The 27639-nt window shown below is 40.4% G+C and overlaps 1 protein-coding gene across 7 annotated transcripts in view; it reads left to right on the top strand.

Moving 5' to 3' along the window:
- NCKAP5 (NCK associated protein 5) overlaps positions 1-27639 on the top strand; it is a 461300-nt gene that overhangs the window by 356305 nt on the left and 77356 nt on the right. For 3 of the 7 annotated variants that reach the window (XM_025197575.1, XM_025197576.1, XM_025197572.1), the window contains 5 exons: positions 3952-4056; positions 7166-7357; positions 11551-15377; positions 16083-16260; positions 22814-22892. In XM_025197575.1, coding sequence (XP_025053360.1) covers positions 3952-4056; positions 7166-7357; positions 11551-15377; positions 16083-16260; positions 22814-22892 — 4381 coding nt within the window. Of the gene's footprint in view, positions 1-3951; positions 4057-7165; positions 7358-11550; positions 15378-16082; positions 16261-20134; positions 20190-22813; positions 22893-27639 lie in introns of those variants that run through there. The other 4 variants (XM_025197578.1, XM_025197577.1, XM_025197573.1 and 1 more) reach the window with 4 other exon arrangements.

The following is a 27639-nucleotide window of genomic DNA, read 5'->3' as shown; positions in this document are numbered from 1 at the left end:
TGAGATCTCATTTTGAATAAACCTTCACAAATATCACCATATACCGTAATTAGTTGTCTGTAGTGTTAAAACCAACCATCAAGCCTTTTTTTTTTTTTTTTTTTTTTTTTTTTTTTTTTTTGGATTTTGCATTTTGCAGTTCAGCATCAGTCCTATGAGTCCTTGTAGTCATATGAGTTACAGCTGTTAACTTGTCCCAGCTGTGGGCTAAGAGCAAAGATTTATTAATGGTTTTACTGGTCTGAAGGTACTGCTATCCATACATATATAGTATGAGTTTAAATTTAGCAGTCATAGGCAAACATTAAATCATGTCAAGCAGCATAAGGATCCTATTCTAGTTTTAGCTTATGGTCTTTAATTCTGCACTTGCATACACTAGGAACTTCTGCTCAGATGTGGAAGGAAGAAGTTACTCACTTGAGCAGCTGGCAGATTTACTACCTGTGAACTGTTCTCCCAGTTGGTGTAAGCAAATAACTTTTGGGGCTCCTATTGTGTAGTCTCTCTTTTTTCTTTCCTGTAGCCATTTTGCTCCCAAAACATACAATCTTAATTGCTCTTCCCCCCACCCTTTCCTATCCTCTGCATAGACATGCTGGATTTATTGCTTCAGATTTTCTTAGCCTTGAACTGCTCTAGGAATGTTCAGTATAAGGATATTTGAGGGCAAACGGGTACCACTCTGGGCTGTGCTAACTTTTGTAAGATGTCTTTTGTAGTACACTCCCCCAGTGTAGGTCAACCCTACTCCCATACAGGTATCCCTCAATCAAGACATCCCAGAAGTTCTCCATCAGGCACAGATTGTTAGGTGAATACTGTAATATCCTCCCTTTTCCCCATATTATTATAGAGAAAAGAAGGGGGGGAGGGGAATGTTCATATTTTTACTGGATAGTTTGCTTTATTTCTCTGTGACTGCATTTGTTTAATTATCTAATCCAAAAGTACATTTCTTGCTTTAGAGTTTGTAATGCAGGTAATTCTGCATTATATATCTGTTACAGTTGATTTGTCTGTGTACGGGGAAGGAGGGGGGGGGGGATATTTCCAGTATAATGATTTCTTAATAAGGCTATTCAATGCAGAAATGTTATGCTGTGCATCTTGAGAACACACTTTCCTGGCTTATTAGTCATTATTTTGTTTTGCTGATTTATGCTTATTATTTATTTATAGTTCTATAGATTAATTGAGTTTAAGGTCAGAGAGGACCATTAGATCATCTAGCCTGACTTCTTGTGTATCACATGGATATACCTGCATTTATCTTAATAACTTATAACTCTTAACAGTTTATCTTGTCAATAATGCTTTTAGGTTAAGGTATTTAAAGGTTTATTTCCTTCTTGAAGAGTTATTTTTCTCACGCGCCTACTTGATAGGCTAAAAAAACTGAGTGGGCTGGGTTTATAAGGATGTTGACAGCAACCCTTGACGTTTCATGTGATAATGTTATAACAATTCGCATTGTTCTCTATGTCACCTGTTGCCATGTATGCTGCTAACTCGTACAGTAACTTTCTTTTGTTAAAAATACTGTGAAGAGCCTAAAAAAAACTGAAGTAAGCTTTCAAGCTCTGCAATTTGGGAAGTAATATTGCTGGAATATTTTTCTAGGAAAATAAATGTTAAAGCGTCTATTCAACTCACAATTCCTTAGTCTTCAGCTCTAGTGTTGACATTTACCCTAAATTGTGGTGCAGGATTTTGGTTTCCTTGGAGAAGTCATCTTTTGGCAAAAAAACCAGCACAACACCTGCTCATAGAATCCAGTAACGTATATGTCTGGAAAAAAATGGATATTATAGTGACCAAACCACTGTAAGATCTTCAGATCAAGATTAATAGTTGTACTCACTTAAAACCTGTGAGCTTGGGAATGCTTATTTGGTAGTATTTAATTCTTGGGTGAACACCAGGTGGCAACTCCAATAGCAACATTTTAAATAATGCACACTAAATAGGTAGAGACCAGATAACAGCGATGTTAAGATACTTACACTAGGTATAGTAAATATTTATAATGGAAAACATATTGGATGCAGAGTGTTTATGGCATTCAAATCTACTCAACGGTATGTTAGAGGAAATATGATTATACAGTACATCGATCATGCAAACTGTTTCCCATAATCTTGCCTGAAACAGGATGGCATCAATTGAATGAAAGCATTGAATGAAAACTCAATGAATATGTAGCTTGTGACAAATTACTCACGAATTAATAATTAGTGGTTTAAAATATTACTAAATTGCCTGAAATAGAAGTTTTCAATACCAGCTGTGAACAGCAAAGGCTTTCAGAATCAATATGTCATTTTGTTCATTTTTTTAGTGGGTGGCATTCCAGGAGTGCAGTCTGAACTAGCAGAGCATTAGGTACTAACGCCCCATCCTGCCGCTTGTTCTCCCTCCAGCACAGCACAGCACAGCAGCACAACAAAAGAAATGATGGTTCCTATACATTTTGATTCCTCTACAGTTGTAGGCATGGGTGGATTTAGGAGTCTGAAAATGGGGATGCAGATAACGTGGTGCCTCATCAAATATAACACAACACACATTGTTCTCCAGGTAAAAAGAAATTAGGGCTAGTTTGATAGGGTTTAGTTAAAGTACCCCATGGCCATTTTAAAACATGCAGGGGCTTAATACGCATGATGCTTCAGTGTTCAATTAGAACATGAAGGAGCATGTGTATAGGCATCCTAGACTCTTTACTAATATGCTAGGGGCCTAAGGCTATATTAATCAGTTTAAGTTCAGAGTTAAAACAAATATAACTACTGGAATATGCTGTATCATGTATTGTATATTAAAAAACACGACAAAAATTATTTAGATAAAAATACGCAAATTAAGCTGTTTCTTTAGTCTTATAGCCATTAATATTAAATGTAAACTTTGGGTGGACCAAAAATCAGAGTGATTGCACCACTGCACCCCCTGGATCCACTGCTGGTTATAGAGTTTGGAGAAGCCAGTTAGAGGGTGGCAAGGATTTTACTATAAGGTCTCATCCGAAGACCATTGAAGTCAGTAGAAACCTTTTCATTTATTTCATCCGGCTGTGGATCACATCCTTCATATCTATAATCCAATAAATTGGCTCACATGACTGATGGGACAGCAAATAGGATCAGTTTGTCTGTTGGAGTTGTTGGCCAAGAAAGAATGTTTATATAAGTAATGCATTTTATTGTATTTGCAATTAAAAATAGAGCTTAATACACCCAGAAAGCTTTGGTAATTAGGATACAGATTAATATGTGGGAAATATCACCAGTTTAGCAGTCCTTCCAAGCAAAACTGAAATAAAGAACTGAGTATGTAATCGAACAGTATGTGAATATTAATGCACAAAATCCTCTGAGTCCCTTGCTCCCTGATGCAATTATTTTCTATTCACATTAATTGTTCCTAACAGATGACATTAATGACTTTGAGTTAAAATGTGTGCAAGGGAGGGCTTCACAAGATCAATGCTGTTTAAAAATAGGGTCACTTTTACAATAATTCACTCAGGCTATAACAACTCCAAAATAAAACAAGGTTAATATGTTGATTGCCTTATAGATGTTAATTCCATAGTTCATTTTTTATATTTTTTATTCAAACCTGTCAAACTCTGAGGATAGATATGGCTGCATTCATATTAATTTATCATTGTTCAACATGAAATAGTGATAAGTTGTGAAACAATAACAAGAAGAAAAAGTGCAGTTTCCTGTAGATGAAAAATCAACTGTTCTTTCTTCAATGGGTCTTGGTGTTGGTACATGGTGAAATGGCAACCTTTCTAAATAGGACAAATACTCTTTTACCACGGGGCTTGTTCTCCCTTGAAACTTAAATGCGCCGTTTGGAGTTTTAAAAATGCTGATCTATTGCATATTCATCAAATGTTTATGCTTTGGTCATTCCCTTTCCCCCCTCACCCCCCAGAAACTTCATTCCCGCATCTTAGATCTCTCGTCTGGGGATTTGCTTTCAGAGGTAGAAAGGAACAGAAGTTTGATGCAATCACGAACTGCTGATGTTCAGATTCATGTGAGTGTTTGTGCTGTCTTTGACTCCCTCATTTGGAATATACATTTCTGTCTGTAAAGTGTGATGTCATGGGCGAGCCATAAAGCTCATCCTTGAATTGCAGTGTTGTCGAGGCAGATAACAGTACTTTCCTTTCTCTTGTTCTCTAAAATTCAATATCATATCCTGAGTTGATGCAGAAAGCATCACTCTGAGCAAAAAAAAGAAACCCCATAAATCTTGGCAATGTCCCCAAGATACCTTTTTGGGTATTGATTACATCTCAGAGTCTCTGAGAAATGGTCAAGGAGCTTTTTATTAAAGCCCGTGCACCATATTATTCATCCTCCTTTTATGATATATTATGTATGAACTTTTAAAAATTCATGGGCGCTGCATTTTTTTTTCAGATGGGGCTAGCTTTGTGCTTATTTGGCAAAAGTTTAACTGGCGTGGCTTTCATGTTTCATTGACAAAGAGGAAAAAGTAGCTTAAAAACAGAAGTCACATAATGATGGAAAGAAATAAGGGGAAAGAGAGCAAAACCTTGAGCCTTTCTCTGTCTTTGATCTTAAAGTATAAGAGTGTCGACAAAAATGCAGTCTGCTTGATAATAATATGTATTTTAATGAAAAGCCATTCTTTCTCAGAGCTTCACAAAGATATTATCAGTCCCTTGTACACTCTGTAATTTAGCCTTCAGGTTAGGTTTTTCTAAGTGTGAAGTTTTGTCTCTGTAATTGTTTGATTCATTCAATTGTCTTTCCTTTTTACCAACAATTATGTATTTAAATTGTGATCTGGCATTCAGCTTTTGTACTCTGATTTCATTAAAGGTAATAGTTTAAAACTCATGATGAAAAAAATTCAGATTATAGAATGTAAATTAATAAATTAATCTTCAAGTTAAATATATGAACTAAATGTAATCTTTAAGGCTGGCTAAAGAGAAGCTAGAGAAGTCAGGCAAGTTGTAGAAGAAAATGTCAGTGTCCTTTAAAAGAACTGCTGCAATTTAGCAGATTTGGAGAACGTTCCACGATGCCTTTTTTTATATTTTCCAGACTTTCTCATTTGCCATAAATAATAAGGATATTTATATGAACACAGATTTTTTTCCCCTAGATATCCATCTGCTACTCTTTCTCTGTAATTATAGGACTATCTCCTTCTTTTAGCATAAAGGGGAGAAAGAAATGCCTCCCAAAGCAGCCAAAAATGGGAGAGCAAAGGGAGGGGTCTGCAACATGATGTGTGCTAACCTTCCCCGCTGGCTACAGAATTCCTTCCATGCAAGTGCCATGTAGATTGGGTGGTATAGACTTGGTGACACGTCTAGCTTGGCGTGTAGGGTGCAACCTCATGTGCTGTCTCTCAAACCAGCATGTTTCTCTAGCACCCCAACTGAAACAGTTAGCAAAAGTTTATTCTATTTTGCCTTGCACGGGGTAGACATACCCTGTGCTGCTATTAGCCATTATGCCTTTAAGGGGGGATGCAGGCATAGACAATGACAGCATTTCCCAAGGGTGCCAGGGGTAAAATGAGATTTGTATCAACAAGGCAAAGGGACTCTGTTGTAGACCCCTGAGCCTGAGGTGTAGGATCTGTGCTCCCTTGTGGTCCACAAGACCTGAAAGCCCCTCCTCTCATACTTCTCGCTCCCTAGGAGCACGTGTGCCAGTAATTCCCGGAGGTAAATAAACCTTGCTGCTGCTACCAATGACTGATTTTTCCATTCATGGGTTTTGCCCATGACAGAGAATAATGCTTTGCCCTGTAGTTAGGTTTGTCAAAAACAGAGCATTATGATGTCAGGTGAGGAATGAACAGCAGTAGTGATGAACTCTTCAGCAATAAAAATCCTGTTCTCAGGCTCTTGGCTTAGTACAGCATCAGCCATGGTGGCTAAAAATATGAACAAAAATCCAACCAGCCTGTTACAGATTAGAAGATGAATAGTCTCTAAATGAAATGTTTTCCTAAGATTTCCATGAAACATTTACATGTTCATTGAACCTATCTGATAGTATTGCCAGCTATTCTTAGATTATATAACTTTGAGTTTCTTTATGTCCTATTGGGATATAAATGTGAAAATACCCATCTAAGCAAAACCATATTAGGCTATAAACAAGTGCAGGAATCAATAAATATTGCTTAAGGCTTGGCTGTAAGATTATCTTCTAGTTTTAATGAAATTCAATGGAAAAGTTTCTGAGAAAATAAAGTAGCATCACTCTTTTTGGTATTGCGGATAATTAAAAAAGTGTCTGATTTTCTATGGCAACTAGAGAATACCAGAACAGCATAACAAAACAAGCACTTACCATTAAAGAAGGTCTAGCATTGTTAGGCATAGGAGTATTAGTTTGAAAACAAATTAAACACATCCTAGATAGTCCTCCAAAGGTTTAATATTTTACTTAAAGTGCTATCTGCTCTTCATTACTCCCTTCCTCAAAGCTGGCATTTAGTCACAGTCAGCTGAAATTGCATTTGGAGAGGGGCGATAACTACACCAGTACTAAAGGCAGCCATAAAGTGTCAATAAATTGCATAAGCAAGAGGCTTCAGCTGTCTGGGAGTGACACAAAGATGGATTGTCCTACATCAGAGACTTTCTTAGACAAAGCTTTGGACTAGATAGGAAACCAAAATTAGACTGTAATGGAGAGATTCCATTCTCAGTGGACATTCTGGTTGGGACACTAAATTAATTTACCTTGTCCAGTTTGTAGAGCCTCATCTGTTACATTGTGGGACTATAATGCAGTTGTCAAGATGTACTTGTACTCTTATAACTTTGTTTGCTGTATGTTAGTGGAACATGCTGCTAATATAAACGGCAACATTCAAATACACTCAAAACACCCTTATTGAAAAGCCAGCAGACTAGCGGAGCCAGAATAAAGAAAGAAAATGGAATGAATTCAGATGCGTTTCCATTTTAATATATTCAGGATGAGAGCTATTTATTTTACTTACGCATGTTCGTTTTACATGTTCTTAATGGTGCAATATGAAAATAATGAACTGCATGCTTGCATTTTGCCCTTCTAACTAAATCAGGGGAAAGTGGACATGATCTGTTCTCACCCATATGATACTTCTATCTCGTCTGTTTTAGGAATGCCAGCAGAATGTGAAAGCCAGTATACCTGCCTTGAAATGCCAGAGTCAATTAAATATAACAGGGTCCAGCCGCCTTTATCCCCGGAGCAGCTGCAGTAGCAGTGAACTCTCCCTGTCAAGTGCTTGCAGTGAATATTCCAGCGGCTCCTCCTACACTTGGAATGATGGAAAGACATGCAGTAAAAGGGTGAAGCGAATTGATTTCTTTCTTTTATTAACCCAAGTTTATCTGAAACAATATAAAACAAGATTAATTGAACAGTTGATAATTTCTGAAATATTTGCTTTTCTTCCCCTCCTTCCCATCCCCCCTCAATTTATCACAAAAGTTTAATGTTAGAGTTCAGCAGTGACAAAGGTGAGGATGTGAGAGGCAGGACTTCTTAGTTATTTAAGTTAAGTGGCATAAGAGACTTACAGAATGCAACCTTATGCGCAGAAAGAGCATATGCATTTATACATGAGACCAATATCTGCCCCGATTTATACAAGTCCAGTGATTCATTTGGGCTGCTCAGATTTCCTAGGATAGCATATGGTATCATCCCATGAGTAGATTGCTCTTTAAAATCCTCTGCTGGTAAGTGGGTTTTTGGGAAACATTGCCAATGGCATATGTTAAAGGAACCACAGACTGCTCTGCAATGTGCACCAGGTTGCAGTGAGACACCGAACCTGGGTTTGTCAGAGAATCTGGCCATGAATGACTCTGAGTAATAAATAATCCTCTCATCCCTAGAGGCTGGTACTTCTAAATATGATCTTGACACAAAGCAACACACATTGATACTGCATTTACCATTCATAAATGAAGGGCCTGACTTTTCCAGACTTCGACTTCAGTACCTTTCACAAGCATTACAGTCATTTAAACAGAACATTATAAGAAGTGCAGCCCTTCTGCAAGGCACCGGTCAGCAGCAAGAAGGGCTGGGTTCACACGTCAGGGTACCCCCTAAATTATACCAGTGGCTCAAGTCCCTACCCAGAAATCTGAGAACACTAAATTTGTTCTGTTTAAACAAAACCTCATCCTCACAAATGTAATTTTAAAACACTGTTGGCTACAAAGCAAAGAGGTGGCACCCTCTTGAGGGAAGCTTCTTCACCCATACCAAGTCCGTCTGGGACTTGGGGCTTCCCAACAGGTAGTTCTGGGGGCCTGCACCCCTATACCAGCCTTTCAGCAATGAAGTGGAGAGTGTGGTCCACACCAGAGAGTCCAAGCTGCTCCTTGGGTTCACTGCACTGGCAGGAGCTGCTCAAGAACATGAGTCCTTCTGCATTGCAAAGGGCTCCTTGTTGCTCCTGGAGAAGTGGCAGTGCCGATCTTTGCTCCCATGGAGAAGATGTGTGGGAGGAGTGGGGTAGAACTGCAGCTCCAGCCAGCATGCATGCACCCCAAGACTTCTGGGCTGGATTACATGGCCTGCTGAAACAAAAACTACAGGGCAAACTCAAAAGGGAGTCAGGTTGATTACTGGCTACAGCTGACCCAAGCGCACAGCTCGACTGAAGCAAAGGACCATCAAAAGAAACAGAGGGGAAAAGCCAGGCCTACCCTCTCGGCCTGGGCTGCAGGTAGTTTGGGTCATACAACTCCACTGGGAGCAGAAAGTTGCAAACTCAACCCCAGCCCAAAAGTAGCAGGATTAAAAACTCCCAGGTTTCAACCGTGTTTAAAGCTGGCAGGCCTAATTGCTGGCCAGGCAATCCAAGGGAAACCAATACCTTCCTCCCTAGTATTAATCCCTTAGAAAAGGGGGAAGAAAAGAAGGAGAGAGGAGATCCCAGACACTGGGATAATTCTCCCTCTCTCTCTCTCTCCTCCCTTTCACTATTTGAAAATCCCTTCTCCCTTGGAGGAGTCTTCACTCTTCAGCAGCCCCTACCAGCCCCTACCAGCTTCCCCTCCACCCCCAGCCAGCTCAGCTCTCCTTATATCCCTCTGCATGACATCACCCCGGCCTCGGCCAGGCAGGGGTGCCACACTGCTCTCTTCCTCTTAACCAATCTGCCTGAAATGTCTTTGCTCCCCTAGCCAATCAGGCCAGAGGATTTTACATATTTTGCCCAGATACAAGGCCTCAGCTTTCCATATGCAGAACACATGACCGGAACAACTGGGGCCATCTTGCCCACATACAAAAATACGCACACGCACACATAGAAAATCACAATACATGAGAGCCAAAAGCACATGCTTTGCATACACAACCCAAGTGTGCGTGGGTGTTACAGAAGCATGCCTTTTCATTGAGAGTAGACTCCTTGTCATTTGTATCCAGGGGGTTTGCAACCATTTAAGGATGAGCCATGCAGTCTCTTGCTGTGGCCTTTTACTTCCAAGGGTGCTGCTTCTCCATTCCCTGGAGCTCCGTGCTCCATTGCAGCTCATTGGAGAAGTGCTGCTCTTTGAAACGAAGATTTATAACAAACATCTGGAGCACTTCAGTGGTCTTGTCCCTTCACAAAACCTCATCTTCACAGGAAAGTAGGGAACCTAATCTTGCAAAGCCTGCATCTCCTACTGTATTACATCTCATCTATTCCTCCTCCCTTCTGGTGGAAGATATTACCATATAGTATATTTTGCTAGAGTTTCTCCAAATGTTGCTTTAAGATTCTCAGAAGAATATACCTTCTACCGTGCCCTTTGAGGAGCACAGACTACTCTAAATAGTCAGAAAGGTGTTTTATCCTAATATTTTTAGGTGAGGAATAATTTGCCATAATTTTAGGTTAAGTAAGAGCATCCCAGTATCTTTCTGTACAAAAATGTCCTCTCTCAAGTATGCATAATTCTTGTTCTGCTTTGAAAGTGAGAGCTGGGCAGCTGCTCTGGGAAGGAAGTGAATACTCACCGGGCACCAGCAACCCAGAGTGCTAGCACACGTGTGCTGGGGAGCAGCCTCGAATCCGGTTCCTCCTTGTTGCCATGTGGCCACACTATGTCTTAAGGGACAGCAAGACCAGCTGGTAATGGGCAGGTGCTGGGTTTAAGGCTGCTCCCTGGCACAAGTGTCCTACTGCTCTGGGCTGTTGGTTCCTGGAGTATATTTACTTCCTTGCCAGAGCAGCTGCCCTGTCCCCAAGCTGGTGCAACCTGGGACCCAAGTAGGCACTTGGCCAGGAACAGGGCTGTTACCAGTCAGCCATGCTGGCAGCTTATTCAATTTGGACTTGCCTGCTCGCATACTTATGCATTTTCTATTCTATTGTGATTGATACTTTTTTAAAGTAAATAAATAAAAAGAAGACTTTAAAAGTGATGAAAAAGGACTTCCATGTAAGAAACTATGAAGGATCTTGGGGTTTTCCCTCAGTAATAGATACCAGACCCTTTGATTAATAAAAAATGAAGTTATACCCATTTTATTAGTAGCTATGCTTACAATAGCAGGATAAACAAGACCAGCCACAGGCCTTTTATGTCCCTAGTTCACTGCTTCTTCATAGATGAATACTAAAAAAATAAATAAAAAATCAGCAGTTATAAGGAACTTTCCATCATCCCTAGTTGCTTTCTGGGCTATTTGTTGGCTTTAAACTTCCTGAGTCACAGCTAGTTAAAGTTATGAAGTTCATAATTGCAATGTATCACAAGTCATATGCCAAACAACCCTACTTCTTCACCACTGCCACCACTGCTGCTTTACTAATTCTGGCAACAGCTCACTATCTTACCTAGTTACGTGTCCCCAATACCATAATACCTGAGACCCTTACAATCCTAAATCTGTTTTTAACTCAAAACGCTTGTGAGTACTAGGGAAATATCTGCAGTAGAAGGAGTGTTAGTACAGTGTTGGCACAGGGCCCAGCTTGTCACAGTGATGTTGGAGCCCCTAGTAAATACGCAGTATTTGGTATATCTGCTGTCTAGCTCTCACTGTGTTTTCCTTGCATGTAGACTGGCAGGTCAGCTGAGCATAATTAGGCCTGTAGGAATACAGCTCCTTCACCTGCCTTCCTCGTTCCCTTATTATTCACTCACTCCACTGTTCCCATTTCCTTTCTCCCTTTAATTCAACCAGTCATCTTCATCCTTTCACAGTGCCTTTCTTGTTCTGATTTAATCTCAATCTTCTCATTTATGTGTGTTCCTTTTCTCTTTGACACTCAGAGTCCTTCTCATTTCTCATCTTACCTCCCTGTTCACATTCTCTCTCTTTGATTTTCCAGTTGCACACCCCTTTTCACTTTATTATGAGAGCCTTCATTAAGGAGTAACACTGGCATCAGTAGCAAAAAATGGTAAACTTGTCCAGATTTGGGACCTTAAGAGTATATGCAATTCATAACATATTAAATAAGACATGTTATGTTTTTCTTCTCACCAATTTTCAGTAAGTTCTGTTTTGTTTTGGTTTTTAATAGTCATCTATAAGCTGGGATCAAAGGATAAGCATTGGTTCTTCATTCCCAAGCAACCTCTCAAGTCCCGCCGATGATCTACCTCCAACTCGTATCAAGGAAAACCATATTTTGGAAGGGCTGAAGAAGTTACAAAAACGAAAAATATTACTTGAATCACCTTCAGTAATATCAAAATGGGGTTACAAAGATTGCATGGACTCCAATGAAGGAATATATTCTCCTGGAATTAAGTGTGGCAGCCATAAAGAACAGGTTCATTGTAAGCCGGTGGAAATAGGGAGCATTTGCATTGAACACAACAAAGCTTTCACTTATGATTCAGATTCACATGATGATGCAGATGATGAGTCTTCATCTTTACTTTTGCTGCGTGAAATACCAAGCAAGGACTGCCGGATCTATTGCAATAAATTAACCCACAGTATTTCTGACAGTCTATTTGGTTGGGAGCCTAATAGAAAACATTTACTGGACAGAGGTTCATATTTTAATTCAAAAGAAAGACCTGAAAAATTGACTAGTTTTGTCAATGGACTTCAGTTAGAAGTAAAATCATGTACCAATGTGAAGCTGGATCAAAGCCTTGCTAATATGGGCTGGAAGGACCTTAATTTACAGCTCTCAGATACTGATGACAATGAAGTCCTGGATGAATTACATATAGAAAGCAGTGATGAGAAAAGTCCATCAGATTTATTATTAACTCCCTTTGCTGACAGGCATACAAAGAGCTCTGACATGCTTTCAAGGATGGAGAGTTCTCAGTGTATATCTACTGATAAAGTAAAAAAACAAGAATCTGCTCAGATGGATATTAGGCCAAAGACTTGTAATTTCATTAAACAAGAAAAGGTTATAAAAAAGACTTCTTCTGAAGAGTGCATTACTGTAATATTTGATGCTGAGGATGGTGAGCCTATTGAATTCAACTCACATCAAACTGGAGTTGTCACTGTAACAAGGAATGAAATTTCAATCAACCAGTCACAAACTGGGCCCAGTGCAGAATACATTGAACTTATACCTCAGGGAATAACTAATTTGCAGACAGGAACTGATGCTAGAAACTACACTGTTTTAGAAACACCTGACGAGGTAACAGAGAAAAAGACTGTCCAAGATAATGTGGGGAATAAAAATACAGCTGTCCCTACGACATGCAGTGAATCTTTACATTTTGCAAGAGTTATGTTGCAAAATACTCTACAACAAAAGCTAGTGAAGCCAGTGTGTACTACATCATGCAAGGCCAATTCCATCTCCAGTGGGCATGCAGGTATCAATCAAAAACAAAACTTGAGTAAAATACCCAGCAGAGGTAAGGTTTCACCACAGAAAACTAAGATGACAGATAGTGAGGAGAATACCATGGCCTCATCAGCTGGCTCTACAACCCTAGAAAAATCCCCAGCTTTTCCACCTGTAAAACTTCCAAGATTCAAAAAGGCACAAAGTCCAACTCATCATTCAGATTCAAAAATAGAGTCGCATCCTTCCCACTCGTCGCAACATCCTCAAATTCCAGGCAGAAGTGACTGGACAAGGAATCCAAAGAGCCAGGTTCCAGGTTCACCATTATTGCCTCAACGCCTTTTAGAGCCCAATGACTATGGAGAACCCCCAACTAGAGATGTCCGTTCTGATTTAGCAGCCATAGGATCTCAGTCCCCTTCCCCACCACCTCCTCCAGACAGGTCAACATCCCTATTGGTAAGACCAAACTATGAACATTCCCCACCTTTATCCATGAAGCCAGGAGCCGGGGCTCCTGGCGAACCAGCAAAAAATGTACTTAAATCATCTCCTCTAAAAGGAAATGCAAATCCTGCTTTCCATAACCAATCCAATCCTGAAATGCAAGCAAGAAAAGCATCCACCGAGACTAAACCTGAGTTAGCTCACCTTCCAGAGAATTCAGAAATGAGTGCGCAAGCCAAATGCACCTCTCAGCAATCCCACAGCTCCCCGGGAACCTCCCAAGGACCTTCCAAAGTTTTCACCAAGAGAGCTTTCCCCAAAACCTCTAATCAGGTGGCATCCTACAGCAACAGGGAACTTTCTAGCCCAGGTTCACAGACAACCAAGCCTTTTTCTTTGGCTTGTATGCCACTGGAAATGAATTCCTCACAAAGCGCACACTCTGGCAGAAAAGGATTATCTAGTAGCAGTGGAGCGTCTCAGCAACAAAAGATACCAAACAGTCCCCCCACATCCCCACAGTGTCACACAGCTAATATTAATGAGCCTTTTCTATCTCAGGTAAACCATTTTCCATTGTCGCCCTCGTTTCATGGCAGCGACACCTCAAATGCTGCCCAGAGCTCTCATGAGAAAGAAGTTAAAACCCGTCTCCCTGTAGGGCTGAAATTACTTGTCAAATCACCCCAGCTTCTCAGGAAGAGTTCTACGGTCCCAGGGAAGCAAGAAAAAGACAGTATAAATGCAGCTTCCAAAAGCAGTGTGAGTTCAAGTAAGTACAAGCCAGAAGAATCCCAGTGTCGAACTGCCACAGATGCAACTGGTACTGAATTAAAAGTCAGCAAGCATGGTATGGAAATAAAAGATAATTTTGCTGTGAGACTTGGTACAGATACGCTATCACCTCATTCCCCTGAAAACTGCAGCTTGGTAGAGAGAGGAGATGGATTAGAAAACAAAGTTTTTAAGAGATCTATCTCTTCTAGTAACAAGTCATACTTGAAACCAGCTCTGGGCATGAATGGAGCCAAAGCCCGCAGTCAAAGTTTTAGCATTCATACAGCAGAAAAAGCATCTACCCCTTTGACAGAAGGGCTTGGAAAAGTACGGACTCAGATTATTACTAACACTTCTGAAAGAGGCAATTCTTTAACACGGCAGAACTCCACCACGGACGGATTTCAAACCAAGGCCACTCCTGGGCCAGCAGTGACATCAGAGACCCTTTCAAGTACCTCAAAAGCCTTAGAAATGTCCTATGGTAGACAAAGTTCTCATGGAAGCACAAGTAATTGCAGCAGTCAGCATGGCAGTCCAAGCAAACTACCATTTCGAACATCCCCAAAAGGAGACTTATTTCACTGCCTTTCGAAATGTGAGGGAAACAAATCACCATCGCAGAAAGATACACCGAGTGTATCTATCCACACTGAGAAAAGCAGCGATAGTGTTAAACCGCAACCCCTAAACAAAAAACGTGCCATGCAAACAGAATTGGAGTTGGAGCCAGCGCCTACTTTTTCATCAGAGCAGATTCCATCACTTCAAAACACACAATATCCTCGTAAACTTGAAGCAGCCAAATCGCAGAGACAGCAAACTTCTTTAAAGTTATCCGAAGCCCCTGAGCAGGTTACTAGTGCTTTGAGTTCACCTGTTCTACAACCTACGATAGAAGAAAAAGTCATGTTGTGCATCCAAGAAAACGTACAAAAGGGTCAAGGGCAAAATAAATCTCCTACTTCTGAGACCAAACAAAAGAGTGGGCCTTCTCTAGCTAGCTGGTTTGGTTTCCGGAAGAGCAAGCTGCCAGCCCTGAGCAGTAGGAAGACAGAGGCTCCTAAAACAAAAGTAGAGAAGAAAGATGCAAAAGGTTCTACTTTGGGAAATAAGCAGGCAAAATTAGAGAAAAAAAAAGATAAAAAGAAAACCGAACAGCACTGTGAAGCAGAAAATGAATTTAATAGGAAAACAGAGAATGGCAATATTTTAGATGATGTTTTGAAAGGCAGGAAGAATACAAAGCCTTCACAAGATGCTCTCAGCCAAATTAGGTGTGAACAAAAGAACAGCTCCTCCACAATTCCATACTCAGCAAAAGACGGCTTTATGAAGGAGCTTTTAAACAGGTAACTGCTTTGTGAAACAAAGTTGGGATGTGCAATATTTTTCCCCCCAGCTTTGCTTGCTGCTTCAGTGTTAAATACAATGCAAGCATGTTTCTTCTAGAGTAGGAATGCATAGCTGAATTCGTTTTGTACATTACCAGGTTTTTAATCTCTGAAAAAAAAAATGTTAGCAATAAAATGATAATTTGTTTCGTGTTACTTTGTTAACCAAACCAATGGTCTTTGAAATTAAAGAATGGTAAGTTAGATCAAAGTTGATAGGAATCCAAATGACACCAGAAGCCATGAATGTAGGCATATGGTGTGAAACAGAAGAAAATTAGGTACATGTTTTTTATGTATCCCATTCTCATTGATTGTAACCAGCAAACATGTATTTGGTAACTAGCCAGAATTAATTACATTTACAACTACTGTAACCTTAGGCCACAAAGGGACTCAGCTATCAATGTATGGTGTTTTCCAGTTTGCCCCACAGCAGCCCCAAATATAAAATAAATCATTATATGTGAAAGACTAAATTGATATACTACCTGAAATTGCAAGTGACAGATTTGATCAAGGCTAGTTAGAAACATTTATCACTCAAAGGTCCAGAGACAGAAAGATACAGAGAGGTTACTTTAAACATTAAAGGAATGGGAAAAGTAGAGTGATTGAAGAAGGGCAGTGTAATTTATCAGAGGAATCACTTTCTACCTGCAGAGTTGATAAGAAAGCAGCTCAGCAGACAGAAAGTGGATCAAATAATGTTTCCTACAGGAGTGTGTCGAAGGGCAGCTCCCAGGGCTCCTCTCTTCCCAGCAACTCTATCGGCACTCAAGAAAGCCACAAGAAAAACAGCAAAAGAAACGCTGATATGGAAATGCAGAATCAGACCCTGGTAAGTCCTTTTGTACATGAAAACATTATTACCCTCTTATTAACTTGTGAATGTGTTCCTTATTGTCAGTACAGACAAACAGGATAATAACTGTTTATATGTGGTAGAAGTGTTTTTTTGTTGCTAGAGAACTATGAATTAATGCAAAAGCTGGCAGTTTGATTACGGGCCAGATTATGCTACTACTCATGAAGATCCTCCTGCTTCTACTGGCAATTCAATTTCTGCAGATATGCAGAATGATGCCATAATCGTAGTGCAGTTCAGTGAAATAATAGGGCCATTTTCTTCTTTTTCTTTTTCATTTCTTCCCCTGAAAATTATACACTTGTATGGAATAATAAAAAACCAAGAAGTGCAAAACCCAGTGGAGAAAGGCAAAGTGGTACACCTCTTTTAAGGAATATTTGTCACATTTGGGTGGGGACTTTTCAAAGTCACAGGTCTGGATTAGGTGCCTTGAAATTTGGTTCCTTCACTGCCCTTTCAGTCTCTGAAATTGTCTTCCCCAAATGTCTTGGAATGGACTTTGTGCTTCTCTTCAGATTTAACTGGATCCAATACTTTATCTGGAGAACAGAAATGTAACAATTCTCAAGTAAAATGCCTAATCCATTATTAGACCCTGATTCGGCTAAGATTATGCAATTGTTTAATATTCTGTCTTGTGAGAAGAGCTTGTGGTATATCAGGAGTGCATAAAGCTAGAACATGTCTGTATCTTTACTGGACTGTGATGTAAGATCTTACTGTACAAGTACCCTTTGCAGTGAAGCTTTTAATACTTAAACTTAGAGATCAGTGGGTGCATCTACACATGCATTTGATCTGGGAACAAGTTTACTCGCGAGTAGGGAAGGCATCTACACATGCAGGAAGTGGGAGCAGATTTGCTGCTGATGGTAGCAAACTGCTCCCACTTCCTGAGGCCCTGCAATGGGCCTCTGCCACCACCAGAAGGAGCTCTAGGCTCCCCTGAGAGCTAGCCCAGGGGCTGGCAAGAAGCACCAGGCCAGGAAACACCATGCCCCCAAGGCTGCCTGCTGCTGGGGTGGGGAAAATGTCCCTCTGCCCTGGCAGTAGGGAGCTCCTGACTTTGGCTTCCCAGTCAGGGGTAAGGGATTTGGAAAGAGCTGCAGAGGAGGGCCAGGCCTCAGCCCCCTGCCCTGATCTGCCGATGGGGCAGTTAGCAGCTAGCTCGCTATTAGCTGCTACACTGACAGATTGGGACAGGGGGCTAGATGCAGCTCTTCCTAAGCCCTGTGCTTCGATTGAGGCTGGCAGGGGCTGGGGAGCCTAGCAGTCGTGGAACAGGAGCTTGGAGCTCCCTGCTGCCCGGGCAGGGGGACATAGTCCCTGCCTGGGCTGTGGTGCCAGGGCCCACCCCTTCGACAGGCAGGGAGCTGGGAGCAGTCTCTCGCCCCCTGGTGGACAGCTGACCGGGAGCAAATCTGCTTCTGGTTAGGCGTCTACATGAGCACTACTGCACCATTATTAATTGAAAGTAAATTTGCTACTTGCATCTGTGGGTAGCAAATTGACTTGTGATTAGCAAGATTTACTGTGTAGTAAGCATGTGCACTTGTAGATGCACGTGCTTACTGCACAGTAAACTACGTTACTGCTCAGTTAAGTGTCTCGTGTAGAAATGCTCTACAAATGTGCCCAACCGTGCAGTTGTTACTGCACAGTCATTCAGTATGGTCATTTAGCAGGTACTAAATGACTGCACGGTAACTGCCATTACTGCACAGTCCCGGCAGCGTGCAGGTTGTTTCCAACCCTACTGCAGTGGCATCAGCATCACGGTTTGTGCCTGCCAAATCTACATCACCACAGCAATGAGCTACACTATGTAGCATCTCGTAGAGGCATGTCCAGTGGGGAGTAATCTTGCTTTTAACATGAGCCTTTCCCAGGATGTTTTAAAATTCAAATACTGGTACAATACAGGCATTTTAACATGGGCTGCATTAATTTGGTGTCATAAAAACACTCTCTCTGCTCCTTGTTGTAGCCTCAATGTTGTTATTTTTCCCCTTTTAGCAAAATAATTTGAACCCTCATACACTGCCCAGCATTAATTTAAGCATATCACTTCTGCTCTGAGAGGAGTGAGTTATTAAAATACAGCATGATGCCACTATTTCATATGAGAAAATTTGAAATATGAAATAATTATTTCTCTGGGACTTGCTTTAAAAGTAAAGCAAGTTCCAAGCGGGCATCATAATAGGAATTGGAAAACCTATTAGCTTAGTATTGATGTTTAAAGGTGCATAAGGTTAAAGTATCATGCACACACATTTAAGTTCAGGCAAATGTGTATTTTTACTTTCATGCAAATAATTTCTCTACTAAGAGGCTATACAAGGTCATTTGAAAAAAAAAAAAAGCTCTCACAGAAAGCATATGCAGAATGAACGCTCTGGAAAACTTTTGGCTCCTGGCTTCTATGGTATCATCTCTTCTTTGAAAATGTAGATGTCCCCTGCATTATAAAACCACAAATTATAAGCATATCTAAGGCTGTCCTTGTAGTGTCACTGAAAGGAAAGAGAGAGAATGAAAGTCTGGAAATGTGCAATATGCAGGAAATTCAATCCAACTGATCTAGAACTTTGATAGCAAAGCAGAGCCCCTTATCAGAGCCACTCAATTTAACTATGCCCCATTTAATATGGTCCTGACAGCTTAGGGTATATCTTCACTATACAGAAATACAAAAAACACTGCACATTCCTTCTACAGTTTCTTTTTAACTTATTATTTTTTAATGCTGCAATAATTTGCTATGCTTTTTTTCCTCTCATTTTGTAAAGTCTTTCTAATGTAACAATAAGCGTCATTTAGGACTTTAAGTATATCTTCGAGAAGCACACTTCATTTTATCGGTGAAGTACAAAGATTGTCCTTAATATACATAAATAATGGAGAAATGCTAATTTTTCTGTTTAGCTTCTAAGGACAAATTAGTCATAGTGAAAAAGTATTACCTATCCTATACCATACAGCCCTTTGTTAAGCTGGAAATCAAAGTATCTTGGCTATATTGTTTTTGAAAATTGAATTACATTATATGCTTCATCTTTGCAAATTCCTTATTATGGATTATGCTGAGTTTAATTCCTAAATGAAATAAGTAGTGCCAAAATGCTAAGGACATGTATAATAAAGAGAATGAAATCATTTACTTACAGCTCTTAATGCTAATTTTTTAAAGAATTAGGCTATAACACAAGATTTCAAAATCACGTAGAATTTCATCCTGTCCTCAAAAGTCCTGTATGAGAAACAATTGGGACTCAATGGGTGTTTATAGACATGCTGTGGGAGGTGGGGGAAGCTTTAATTAGTGAGCTGCACTAATTAAAAGCACCTGATTATCATGTGCATCAGTATCCCTGCACTGAAAAATGGCAGTGGGATGCTCTGAACTGAAGCTCATCAAACGAGCACTTTCCAGCACATGGATGCTGATGATACACATGACACTACAGGCTGCTGGATTGCATTAATTTCCGTGCTGCAGCAGACTCGATTAATCGATTAATCAAGTGTGCTCTGACACTGGATTTACAGCACATCGGATCAGCCTCCCTGCACGTCTGTCAGAGCCATTTGAATATAAAGTGCATGTATCTTATTACTAGTTACTTCAGTTATTCTTTGGTGCCTGCTTACTTTGAAGCAGATTGCAAAGGATTCAGTTTAGAGAGATAGCTGTGACTGAAAACACTAGCATGTGGTAGCATGGCCTATTGTGCATTTTTTTCAGTTAAAAGGCAAAATAAATGCCTTTTGAGAAAACTATAAGCCTTTTTAAAAAGCCCCAAACTAAGAGGATTCCTTTTCTTCTCCTAACAATGTAAAGTACACTGAGTGACAAGGGTCAGCACTGAAACTACCGTACTTCAATACCTCATCGGGTATGTACTGCTTTTTTTAAACCTGACAATTATATCAGGCATTCTAGAAGGTGTTTTCTTTAAAGTGTTTTATATTTCATAGAATTAAATCTTTTCTCTTTCAATGTGCCAGTTAAAGGCTGGGGGCCCTATTATGCCATTGCTTCTGCACCACTCATCCTAATTTTTATGCAGTTTATGAAAGAGAACACTGTTACTTCAGCTTTCACATTTAAATCATGTTAAAACTGCATTCCATCAACAACCACCTTGTGCACGCACCTTGGGAGTGACACTCAGCCACCAAATATGCAGTGACAAGTTATTCAAAAAATGGCACCTCACTTGAAGGGCCAAATGCCATTCAGTTGCTTGCCTGCATGGGTAGGCCTACCAACCCCAAACAAAAACATTCATTCTCTTTTGTTGTAGGCCCCCACATCTTTTTGCCTTTGAAAATAACTTCAGGTGAGATGTTACAGCTTTACATTGCATTGCTTCCATGTTTTGGCCACAGAACATAAAAGTCATCTCTGTATGATCACTATAAAGAAGGGGTGATATAGCATTGACATACAGCCACTGACAACAGCCCTACTGCTGCAGGCATAACAAGGGAAGAGATTTCTCTACAAGAAGGGGCCTGGTCAAGACACTTAGGCCATACTCATCCTGATTTCTTTTACCTTGTGACTATTACACCTCAATGTATGTAAGAACAAGCCAAGAGGCTGCTCTAATAGGGTGTGAGGTAGAAGAACAGAGAAGCACTGTAATTCGGGCAGTGAGAGCTCTAAGTAAGCTTTTCCTGCCTTTCTGGGCGCATCTACATGTGCAAATGCTGCTGGATGGGTTTACTCCCAAGTAATTTCGGGAGTAAACAACCCACCCTAGGCAGGTGTCTACACGTGTGTGGATTTGGGAGAAGACTCGCTCCCACCCTGCTCTGCCCCCATGCAGCGGCCAGGGGGAGCTTCCCCTGGGTGCTAGCCCAGGGGCTGGAAGGGGGCATGGGGCCAGGACATAGCTGTCTTCTGGAAGGAGCTGGGCGATTGCTCCCTGCGCCTGGGAGCTGCCTGCTGCTGGGGCAGGCTCTTGTGGCAGAGTGCAGGTGGAGACAATATCCCCCCACCCTGGCAGCAGGCAGCTCCCAGTTCTGGCTCCCCAGTTGGGTGCAAAGGGCTTGGAAAGAGCTGCAGGGGAGAGGCAAGTCCCAGCCCCCTGCCCCAATTTGCATGTGGGGCAGCTAGCAGTGAGGGTCTGCATGTGTAGATGGCATTGCTTACTACGCAGTAATTTGCTCTACTACACGGTGAAGTGTCTCGTGTAGATGCACCCACTGACCTGCAGTTAGGACGCAGGACCATTAACGAGGCACATACCACTAGGAAGTCACTGGCATAGTGTGATACCTGTATTTTGCTTTTCATTCTACATGTCTGGAAGAAGATTTTCTGAAATCTTTATGGTTAATAAATTATAAATGGCTTTGCAAAGATACAGAACTGAATCCTTCTTGTCTACTAGTTGCAAGAAGTCAGTGGCACTCTATGTGTAAGGAGGCAGAATTTAGGCTCTGATAAAAAAAAAAGAATCATACCAGTGCTTGTTTATGCAAATGAGCATAATGAATTCTTACATTTCAGGTTGTGTCATAGTTAAGGCTATTTTGAATAAAGTGAAACGGATACTGTTAGCGGCACAAGACAACAGAAAATGGTCAACAGGTAGTTGTAAGAAGACCACCAAGCACTTGAAAAGAGCCTACTGAAATTCTCTTCACTCCTGTGTGATTTATACATACCGGTGTGATGTACGGGAAAAAAATACGGCCTTGTTTCTGAATCATGGCCACAAATGTGTGTGCTGTAGATGTTTTTGTCTGTACATGTAAGGAATCAGTTGACAAAATGCATAACAGCAGGGGAAAAAACTCACTTACGTATGCACCCATTTTGGAGAATGGAAGAACAAACGGGCTGTAAAATATGCATTTGTATCAAGCATCTCATAGCAAATCTATATGGATTAGAATGACAAAATACTTAAAATACTTGAAATCATTATGAAGAGATGAGAACAGGGCAATGCATTCTTATTGTTGTGATTGGCTTTCTATGTAGATAAGGAGATGCTTATTAACAGAGGTGAAAACAAAAGCCTTAATATGAAAAGACTGCAAACTGAATTAAGGAGATACCATGTGACACATTAAGTTCATGTCATCTTTCCTTTGGCATAAAGAATGAGACCTGATATTCCTGGAGAGAAACAAAAAAATGGTCATGAGACCTAAACATACTTCTTTTTTCTTATTAAAATAAATTGTAGCAGAAGCTTTTTTCCTCTTGAGGAATTACATCTCCCCAAATCTTAATTTTTTTTGACAGCTGCATATGATGGCTTTTTTGAAGGGATTTAGAATCAAAGCTATTATCTTTAGATATCTTTCACAGAATAAGACATATTGTAAATTCTCACATTTAGTGCTTGGGCAGTTGAATTATAGTACATTTCTAAATGGATATTATATTAATTATTGTAAATAATCAAAATAAAACAATAAAATAAATCTATGAAATCACATTTAAAAAACAGACTCGTGAAGGATGTTATCTTTCCTATTTTTGTCATAATGTTTCTAGACTAAAGGTGTCACGGAAAACCAGCACGAAGATGAAGAGGACAGCATGACAAAGAAGACATGTCAGAGTCATGTGATAGGTACAAAACTATATTTTATAGTGGATTCTGCTGATGCTTTCTTTTTTCTGGCTAAACAACCTGTAATTGTTACTAACTTACCATCTGGTTGACTTTTCACTTGAAAATAAGGGCTTTTGTTTGTCATATGTTGTGTTTGGCCGAATTTCGACACCCTTCCCCTGCTCTCCCATGTACACACCATTGTAGGGTAAAGTGCAGAAAGGCCACTGTGGTCTTCACAGCTAGAGTGTTGTGGCTGCATCCTATGCCTGTTGTGCATGCAAAATTGCCATTTATTCTCAGGGGAATGCTACATGGTATGTAGACTGGAACTGTAAGCATGGTACCTAGCCGTAGAGTTCAAAGGCAGACCAAAGAACCCTTTGTAGATGAAAGTCATCATTCCTTACCCATGAGAAAAAGGGGAGGTTACTTTGGTGAGTCCACCTTGTTTGGTGAAGCAATTTACTGTTCTCTCTGCAGCAGCTGTCCACAATGGACAATGAGTAGAAGCAGCAACCAAGGTTTCTCCCATTGCAGTCCTCTCTGCCTCTCCCCATCCTTTTGCTTGGGGCAGGTTTGTCCCCTTCTCTGTGACCAAAGTAGCAGTGTAATGGTCTGTGCAACAGACTAAGGATTCTGACAGTCTAGCCCTGAGTGAGTGCCAGCTCAGCACCTATTTAGAGGGAAGGTAAAGCTAAAAGGTATTTGAAAAAATAAAAATAATAATTACCTTTACTGTATGCTTTGCAGTGGACAGTACAATTCAACTTGCCTCATATTTGATTTTCCTGCTCTGTTGGCAATGGATTTATGACCTAAATACCTTGTTCCAAGTGGACCCAAACCCTCAGACCAACCACAACCTTTCCATTTGATAAAAGCCAAATTTTATTGATACACTGTGATAGCAGATAAGAATAGCACAAACAAATTCTATATCTACCAGTCCTAGGGCTGTCACTGAGAGAAGGTACATCTGGCCAGTATGTGAGCTTCACCCTATCATTCTTTCTTGAATGTCAGATGTCAGCAGCCTGGAGGTCAAAGGCCGAGGCCAACCCTCCTACAGTGGGATGGGTGAGATGGGCTGGTGATGTGCCCTCTGTCCATGGTGCCCTCGGTTTCCCCTCTCAGGGACCCTCTGCTGCTCCAAAATATCCCACCTTTTGTATTCTTTCTCCGTTCTGATAACTCTTTGTTGATTAGTTTTCCTGTGGTTGTCATACTGTCCATGCTCTGTCCTGTCAGCATATTCCTTTCCCACAAACCCAGCAAGTGCACACATCTGAATTTGGTCTGTTCACCAAAGCTGGAAATCCCAAGGGCTCTGCAGCTTGCCACTGTGACCTAATGCCACCTTATCTCATGTTATGGAACAGTGTGGTACATGTCTTCAATTTCCCAGCCTGTGTGTCTGCTCGCTTCAAACACAGTGGGCCTTGAAGGAAACTTTGTCACAAACAGGCTTTTAGAAACCTCTTAACCCTTGCTGTTGCCCTGGACCATTATTCTTATACAATATCTACTTTACCTATAAGCCAATCCCCAAAAGCAAACCTCTAAATACCATTTTCTAGCCATCATGCTCTAGCTTTTCAATTGAAACAAACTTTCAACATTTACTCAAAATTTGGCCCCATGAAAGGGGCTAGCATAGAGCCATTATGTGGGGAATCAACTATGTTAGAGGAAGATTCTGCTGTGAAGATTTCCAGCCCCCTTTGCTGTCAGGGACTGTAGAATATAGAGAATCTGATCCAAAGTCTCCAGAGCGCTATTAAGAATTACTCCAGGCAAGAGCTTCACTAGCATTGCCATTTTAGCATGATTGAATATATGGGAGAGAGGGGGGAGAGACAGAGACATCTGGTCATGCCATTCTGAAACCTCTTTCTGGGCCAACAGAAGTTTGCTGGCTCTGCTAGCTAGCCCCTGTTCACAACCTTGACAGTCCCATATCAGAAATGCCTGTGCAGTTATGCGAAATGGGTTCCTTGAACACTAGTTTCTTTGACATCCCCTCAGATTCAGCCATAATTTGCCAGTCATTTTAATAGCTACAAATAAGAAGGACAAAGGGTTATGCAACATGTGATTGATAATGTTTCCCTTGACTAGGGCTGAGTCTTTTTTTTCTACAAACACTTTAACAAAAAAAGTACAGTTTTGTGGTTGGCTCAAAACTATGTGCAAATTCAGAGAAGCAGACATAAATGAAACAGGGTGGGCTACACTAAGGTAGCTACATTGCTTCAAGTACCCAAGGCAGTTTATTCATTCATTTAGAGTTTAAGTTCCTTTAGAACTAGCTTGTGTATTTCTGTATGACGCTGTATGGTGCCATCTAGGCATGTCCTAAAATGACTCTGGGGCCTCTCCATTTCCTGAATCAGCTGATGAACCAGGCTAAGCAGAGGCAGCTTAAAGTGGCTTTCTCCCCTGCTTCTTCTAGACAGCAAATTCTGTGCTGTGTCTTTTAAAGGCTCAGCAGAGAATCTCATCTTTGTATAGGGCAAAGTCACTTGGGATTGTTGTGAGGATTCATTTGTTAATGTTATGAAACTCTTTGATGTACAGTGCCTTGCATTATTATGGGGATTATTGTGAAGTATGTAGCCTTTTGTTTACTATTAACAAATCCTGGCCCTAGATTAGGAAAGCATTTAGGCATATGCTATATTTTCTTTAATGAGACTTGAACAGAATTGTAAAGTTAGAGACATTCTTAGGTAGCATTCCTAAATGCCAGTGTTGTTCTGAAGCCCATGTATTATGCTAACCTGTCATGTGTTGCTTCCATTGTTGCTTACTCTCAACATGCTTCTCCATGAGAAACAGACTCCAAAAGATGTGTATTAAATACATTCTGTTTCTGACTTCTTTGCTAGAGTAATTGGGAACTTTTTGGCAATGCTGGTTTTCATCATAAAAGTTCATTTTTCAAAATGAAATGTTTTGTGAGAATGTGCCATTTTTAACAAAACTGTTACTGGGAGCTATTTCAAGATGGATTTCTGGTTAAAATGAAAAAAAGAGATTGAGACTGATTCACTCTACAATAGTTGAATGTTTAGGGGAGCCATCTTGGTTGTTAGTTGAGTTAGCCTGTTGGTTAGAGGAGTTATCTAGGATTCAAGTCCCTTCTCTACCTAATACAGCCTAGGGATTTTAAGTTAGGACTCCTGTTTCTGTGATCATGAGGATAGTTGCTATTTTGAGATGATTCTTACTCTATCTGTTTTGTATTGTTTTGTTTTGTCTTTGAAAAACTTTGGAGGTCTTAGTCCCTTCCCAGTGTAAAACGGGACAATTTTAAAATCCTAAAAAATTTCACAGGGCAGGAAAACCACTTTCCAATCCAGCTCTATTCTTCACAATTTCCCTGTTCATTTTAACACTATAAAATTCATTGTGGTGGGTTTTTATAGGTGTATTTTAATGAAGCTTGTCTTCTATTTCCCTTTGGTGCTCTGAAGAAACTAAAATCATAACAAGCAGAGGTGAATGAATGTAATTTAAAAAAGACTTTTGAGGTGGCGGGGAATTCTTTAATATGGTTGTCAATGAAAAATGTCTAAATTGGTATCAGTTCTGCCCCACTAGCTAATGAGCCAGCTAGATGATATTTAACAGCCTTCAAACTTGGCACCGTGTAAGACAATGCTGGTTCATCACTTTCTAATAATTGGATACTCTAGGGCCTGTTAAATAACATGTGTAAACTGTCAGTTGCTAATTTTTTTTATTGGCATTTGGTGAATATAAGTAGATTTAAATATATTAACAACCCTTTGGATGAGCCAAAAAGAGGAGAATATGGAATGCATGCTAATAAAAATATATCCGAGGAACATGCAGTGCATTATAAGTATAAACTAATTAAGACTCACAAGCACCTCTTTTAGGTAGATAAGTTGTGTTATACCTACCTTGGGCGTCTTCAAAACGAGGCTAGATAATCACCTAGCCAGGGTCATTTGACCCCAGCATTCTTTCGGGGTCGGACTTGATGATCTGCTCAGGTCCCTTCTGACCTGACCAACTATGAAACTATGAAAGTATTTTACAATTGAGGCAAACTTGAGGTATAGAGAGATAAATATGTGATATGCCTGGAATGATTGCCAGAGGGCAGAACTCTTAGTTCCCGTCCTGTGCTCTAACAAACATACCTTAATATCCCTTAAAGGATCCAAAACACAGCATCTCATAAAATCTTCATAGCATAATAGTTCTTTAAGCACCCATTCTTGTGCTAAAAGATGGTGTAGCATCAAGCACCACTACAGTTCCTTCTCACTGTACTTGGTCTGAACTGGAGCACAAGTGTCCATTGCTTGGCTCTCTACATTGGTTTAAGTTCCTATTTCTAGTCTTCGATAGTTGATAGTTTTATTGGAGTATATCATCACAGGCAACAATAAACATGCCTTGTTTGGGAGAAATAAGGAACTTAGCTCCTTTAAAGTCACTACCCTCTCCCTATGTCTCCCTGCTTTATCCATGGGGGGACTATTACACTAAACACCAGGTTTTAAAAGTATATAGACTCTTTGCATCCTTTCCCTATAAAGAATAACCACAGCACTAGCTTATATTGTTTAGGGGAGACAAATATCCTCTAAATGGTAACATCTGTAAGTCATTTTCTCAAAAGGCTAAAAAGTTAAGGGAAACTTATCCAAGGGTATTTTTAATTGACTAGGGAGTGGGGGCTGAATCAGATCTCAAGACCAAAGATATGCCTATACAGTGGACTCAG

This window comes from Alligator sinensis, unplaced genomic scaffold, assembly GCF_000455745.1.
Source record: "Alligator sinensis unplaced genomic scaffold, ASM45574v1 scaffold277_1, whole genome shotgun sequence".
Classification (NCBI taxonomy): domain Eukaryota; kingdom Metazoa; phylum Chordata; order Crocodylia; family Alligatoridae; genus Alligator; species Alligator sinensis.
Note: the sequence above shows the minus strand (reverse complement) of the source record. Positions and strands in the feature narration are given on the sequence as shown.